Source organism: Peromyscus californicus, unplaced genomic scaffold, assembly GCF_007827085.1.
Source record: "Peromyscus californicus insignis strain IS unplaced genomic scaffold, ASM782708v3 Scaffold_6__1_contigs__length_162567912, whole genome shotgun sequence".
In the NCBI taxonomy this organism is placed as follows: Eukaryota; Metazoa; Chordata; class Mammalia; order Rodentia; family Cricetidae; genus Peromyscus; species Peromyscus californicus.
Genome location: NW_026294584.1, coordinates 102,272,851 through 102,278,850, shown reverse-complemented (window position 1 = coordinate 102,278,850; position 6,000 = coordinate 102,272,851). Strand labels below are relative to the sequence as shown.

Below are 6,000 nucleotides of genomic sequence, written 5' to 3'. Positions count from 1 at the left end.
AACTGGGTGTGGCAATACATGCCTGTCACTGCAGCTCTTGGGAGGCTGAGGCAGGGGGATCAGGAATCCAAGGTCAAGCTTTTGTTTTTTTTTTCTAATTAATTTAATGTGTATAGTGTTTTGTCTGCATGTATGTCTGTGTATCACATATATGCCTGGTGTCCACTGCGGCCAGAAGAGGATGTTGGATGCTCTGGAACTGGAGTTATAGATGGTTGTGAGCCACTGTGTGGGTGCTGGGAATTGCACCCGTGTCCTCTGGAAGAGCAGCCAGTGCTCCTAACCACTGAGACATCCCTCCAGCCCCATTCTTGACTACTTAGCAAATCTAAGGGCAGCTTGGGGGGACATATATGAGACTCTATCTGAAAACATTAGCAAGAGAACAGAGAGGAGGGAGAGGAGAGGAGAGAGGAGGAGAGGGAGGAGAGGGAGGAGGAGAGGGAGGACAGGGAGGGGTAGGGAGGGAGGAGGGGTGAGGGAGAGAGAGGCAGAAAGAGGAAAACTGAAACAAACAACAGAGCCCAACTGAGTGGCCATACTTTCAGAGTCAACAAAGAATCCCAGAGTGAACTTGCTGTCAAATGAAAAGAAACAGGAAATTTGATCAATCCACCTCTTCAATGGAGCCTGAGAAGTGGGACACAAGAAGACCAGTGTTTCTTTAATAATGAAATAATTTATTTGTTAATGGACGGACACATTAAGTTTACACACAGCAAGGAGCCTCTAAATCATGATGGTTTCTAAAAACACAAGTGCTAACTGCAGTCCCCCCACCCCCCAAAAAAGCACCATTCTCCACAGTCTTAACACAGGTTTACATTGGCACCATATTTACATAAAGAAACATCTGGAAACACATTTCCCATCCTTCACCTGCAGCTCTCCTGTGGAGGCTGTTCACCTTTAGAAAGATGGTCCCCCAAACTAGCCACTCAGCAACATTCCAGGAGCACCAATTCTAGGGACAGCGGTCGGGGCAAGCCTGGCTTTTAGGTCAAAGCTAAAGTGAAGAATGCCCACCTGACCCACTGCCCTCCCAGGCAGAGTAAGAACTCAAAGTAAGAAATCCAGATACACCTTAGGACAGAACGCCTTCCGAATTCTCACTGTGTGATTTTGAGATACCATACACACTCGATTTCCTTGGCCATCCACGATCTGAATGCAATGGTGCCAATCAGTTATGTCTTCTTTTAGAAGACCACAGTAAAAGAAAAGTACTAGAAGTATTGATGAATCACATTTCACACCACCTCAACCCAGGATCTTCGCAAACAAAACATGCTGCAGACTACAGCTCTGAGCGCACGGAACGAGAGAAGCCAGCACACAGCCCAAGGGCGGGGCTGTCTTCTCCCAGAAAGCACTAAGCAGGAGTAGCAGCGATTGCAATACCAAAGAGACACAGAGAAATAACAGAAAACACACAGGGATGGTAAAGTAGGAAGACAGAACAATGTAGCCACCCCAGGAAGGAAACCAGAAAACACGATTTCGGTGATAAATTACAAAGCACAATACAAGTGGTATTCCTGCCAATATAGCATGGTATAAAACCTTAATGTGTCTATATACGCTCTTCAAAAAATAAGTTCTCTCTTGAAGGGACAGGGAAGAAGGCAAGAGGGAAAAAGTCCACAAAACTCATCGTCAAGTCCCCAAGATATTGCTAGAAGGTTTTGAGTATCATATGCCATCTCCTGTGTTCTTAGACCCCAAATGCCCTTGGCCACATCAAAGATGGGGAGAAAGGCCACAGGAAACTCAGGGAAACCTTGGCTTCTTTTGAACACAGCAGGGGGTAGGTGAAAAAACCACTACTTTGAAACCAAACAATAAAACTATCCCAGCAGCCACCTCACCCATCCCTGCTGGAGTCACCCAGCCTTGGGTCAAGAGGGAGAATCTAGGTCCTGTGACCTTGCTAAGGAGCAGCAGGTCTCCGAGGTCAGAGGCAGCAGGCAGCTGCTACTGAGTTCAAGATACCTGGTCAGTGAAAGGAAACCCAAATCAACGGTGCTGGGTGCTGGGCGTGCACCCAAAGCCAGTCCTGGGTTTTCCAGGACGGTGCAAATGTTTCCTTGAGGAATGAAGGAAGTCGAAGGCCGAGCCCCTGATTTCCTACCTGCATCATGACAGTGAGTGAAGCTTAGGTCTTAGTTTCAAAAGGAACTTCCACATAAAAATATGCACGTGCCCTCACTGACACATTTCTGTTTGTGCATATTGTCAAAGTCTTAACGGCTAGGGTTCACACCTTTGTCCCCCCCCCCCCCCCCCCAACCTAATAGGTTTTTCCTTTTGCTTAAGAAAACAAAAGCCACCCTCAAGTCTAGCTCTTGGCAGACATGCTGGTGATGAGTGAAGGGGCGGGGATTAGCTGCCCTGGCCTAAGCCTGCCGGCCCCCAAAGCTACAGTTTTGGTCAGAGAAAAGCCTGCCTGCCACACTGACTCAGTCTACCTCCGGCTTCCAAAGCCAGGCCTGACCTGGGCAGTTAGCCTGTCCCAAGTGTTTTAAAACCACAGAGATCTACCACACACAGATGCAAGGACCAGCGGACAGGGCAAAGGTCAAATGATACTGCTTTATGTTGAGACAGTACACTTCATACTTCAACCGAAAAAAAAAGAAGAGCAAAAAGGAAAAAAAAGCAGTTTAACTCAAAGGCAAAACAAGGAAAACAGAAAATAAAGGCATCTCTCAGACACCTTCTGAGTGAAATGAACCTGTGCACAGGTTTTGTCCCCTCCCCGCCTGTGCAGCCCACAAGCTTCTCCCTCGGTCTTGACTTTCTGATGGCTTGGATGCAGTGAGCAGACACAATGCCCTCAGGGCCTAGCACATGGGGACTGGAGGGGACCTCAAGGCACAGCTGTGTCTTTTAGACAAAGGACAGACCTGGCCAGCTCCTTGAACACCATCACTCACTCAGACTCTGGAAGGGACTTTATAAATGCAAACGACCCAAGCTGTGTTTCTGTGCTAATTTTCAGCTGGTATTTGGGAAACAATCCAAAGGGGTGGGGGTGGGGCACAAAAACAGGACTTCAGGATCATTAAGGAAGCCATGACTTCCCCAGACCACAGAGTGACCTTGTGTGGTCAGGACTGCTCTCTCTGCCAGGGTCTGTTTGGATCTGAGGAGAGGTGTGTGACTGTGCAGCTGCCTGCTGCCAAGTGAGCCATGGAGCCTTTCGGTGGCACCTGTGGATCTCAGGAATGTTCCATTACTCCGTGACACAGACTTGACTCCGAGCAGGGCACAGATTTTACAAATGGTTCAGACTCAATGAAAAAGATTCACCAAAGGCTGAAAACAGCCAGACCTCAAAATACAAATGCAAAAATATTCAGGGGAATGAACTAATTTGTAGACAGCTACATACAAAGTTTCTAGAACATCTATAAAAGCAGTCGTAAGAATTTATATTCCATTACATTAGTTTATATAAAATGAATAAATAGTATTTATAGGTTTTGTGTGTCTTATGTACATACACATGTGCTCTGGTTTAGCTTAAATAAAAATGCCACAAGGGAAAAAAAAATCATCCTTTTAAGCCATCACCCAGAAGTCTCCAGAAGAAAGCTTCCAGATGTGTCCAAAAATAACTCAGCAGGAGGTTTTGGTGACATGGGGACCCTCCTGTTCACTTGCCACAGAGAAGAAATGTGGCCTCTTTCTCTCAGAGACAGTGGCCACTAGCTCAGCCAGTGCCGAACTTAGTTATTGCTGGGAGTCCAACGGGAAAACAGGTTGGAGTGGCCGGGAACAAAGAAGCGTAATCACTTTTGTTGTGTGGACAATGGAGATCTCATCTATCTCTGAGGTAGGACAATGTTCCAGAGACAAGTAGCATCAACAAACTTGGGGCGCGGGGGTGCCTTGAGACACAGCACACAGCCAGGCCCCCAGAACAGCACGCAGGGGGCACACTGTTCTCCTGAGCTGCCGAGCGCCCGCTCTTAAGCGGGGACACTGAGGCACCGCGGCTGGGCCGCAGCAGGGCTTGCTGGAGGTATTCCTGGCTTCTCAGTGCTCTTCAGTTTTGCTTTCAAAGCTTCCTTTGGGATTTCTGAGACTGAGTTCCCTTTGAGAAGTTTGTTTGCTTCGATTTCCTACGTGCCAGACAAAGCTTGAACTTCTCTCCTGGGCGAGTACCATCATGAGCCAGAATACTAAGAAGGGCCTGGCCGGCTGCAGGACAGTGCACAGGGGCCGCTGAGAAGTGACACTTGCTTAGGGCTGAGGGTTCTTGGGCTCTTCAAATGGACTGGAATGTACGGTCTCTCAGCGTTGACGTGGAGGGACAGAGAAGCTACCACTGAACGCACTCAGAACCGCAACCCTACGTGCTTTCTGCAAAACGGACAGCTGATTTTGGTCAAGGTGGTACGTGAGGTTGGCGTGCAAGGGCGTCTGGGCAGGTTTGGTACACTACCTAATCAGGTGTGGTGGAGAGGACCTGCGGGCCCTCTCCTATAGCCCAAGACCTGCCTTGTGCCCATCCTGGAGCTTGGCTCTCTTGACGCTGGCACTGGCATAGCCCTCGTCACTGCCCAGGCTCTGCATGCTGCCTCGCTCGTCCGAGTCACTCACACTGCTGCTCCAGCCCAGGTCCCCAGTGAGGTAGTCTGTGCTCTCCACATCTACATCCACGTCCACGTCCACATCCACGTCCAGCTCTTCTGCAGGGGATGAGACACACGGGTGAGGACCTGCTGCCGAGCCCCCGGGACGCCTGAGTTTCCCACACCCCTTCGTGGGCACTGCTATCTAACTCTCGCAGTGGGGCTACAGCAGTCCTGCTGCTCCGCTCCTGAAGGCCTGAGCCCCAGCTTCTTAAAGTTTTAGTGCATTTTTATTTAGTGTGCGCATGTGCGCACCGTGGAGGTTAGAGGACAGCTTTCGGGGGCTGGTTCTCTCCTCCCACCATCAGCCCGGTTTCAAACTCAAGCAGAGTGGCAGGTCCATACACCCACAGAGCCACCCCGACAGCCCCTGTGAGGCCTGCCTTATCTGTTCCGGGGCTGGCTCTGTTGCCTGACGCCCCTCTGGCAGGTGTGGCTCACCTCTGTCTGAGTCAGAGCGCTCTGAGGAGACGACAGAGCCCACGCTGTCCATCCGAGTCCTCTCGGCGCCCAGTTTCTCCAGCCGCCGCTTCAGGTGCCGCTGTTCTCGCTGAAGCTGGTCTATTTGGTGAACAGCTTTTCTGTCACAATCCTCAAGTTTCTGCAAGTCAAAGGGTGGTTGTTGGAGTCCATGGGGCGTGTGGAACACCAGCAAAGAACCTATACCTGCCCTGCCAGCAGGGAAACGTGCTGTATATCCGCAGGAGACAGGCCGTGTGCTCCTTGTCGGGCTTCTCTCCTAGACTGGGAGCTGGCTGGCCAGTTCCTGTGGGCTTTGTCTAACTCCAGCAAGCACTGTGGGGCTGGCTTCTCACAGAGATGCAGGGAGAGTTCAACAGTTTGAATCTTACGCCCCTTACCCTTGGTAACCCAAAATACTACAGCTCCCTGACCTGGTCTCCATATCTCCAGTAACCCTCTGGACACCTCTCAGAACCGGAAAGCCACGTAGCATGTGAGCTATGAAACACTATTTAAAAAGACTTTTATCCCAGCGCAGTTCCAATTACAAAACAAGTTCTCACGTCATGCCAAACCCCAATTAACTTCTGTTGCTAGTGGGAAATCAGGGCCCTTTTAAAGTCCTGACTCTGAATTGTCCAACAGAAGCGTCTAGAAGTGCGATTCTGCAGATGACTTATTCTTACAAATCTGCCCCCAGCTCCTTATATTCTGCAGATAATTAATGAGAGTGTTTAATTGTAGCTGTTTTGTTTCCAACTGAGGCTCTCTCCCAGAGCTGTCCTGTTTGCAGGCCGCTAACCGTTAATAAACTGGTATTTGTCTAACCAAGCCATGGCTGAATGGTGATGCTGACTATGGCTCAGTAGTGCACACAGAGTCGACACAGACAGACATC

At 49.7% G+C, this 6,000-nt stretch overlaps 1 protein-coding gene across 4 annotated transcripts in view; it reads right to left on the bottom strand.

Moving 5' to 3' along the window:
* Positions 1-659: 659 nt before the first annotated feature.
* The window catches only part of Mxd1 (MAX dimerization protein 1), a 38,159-nt gene continuing 32,818 nt past the window's right edge, over positions 660-6,000 (bottom strand). For 3 of the 4 annotated variants that reach the window (XM_052719337.1, XM_052719338.1, XM_052719339.1), the window contains 2 exons: positions 5,082-5,241; positions 660-4,697 (listed from right to left, as the gene is read on the bottom strand). In XM_052719337.1, the coding sequence (XP_052575297.1) occupies positions 4,489-4,697; positions 5,082-5,241 (369 nt within the window). In that variant the 3' untranslated portion in view covers positions 660-4,488. The remainder of the gene's footprint in view (positions 4,698-5,081; positions 5,242-6,000) is intronic. The other variant, XM_052719340.1, reaches the window with a different exon arrangement.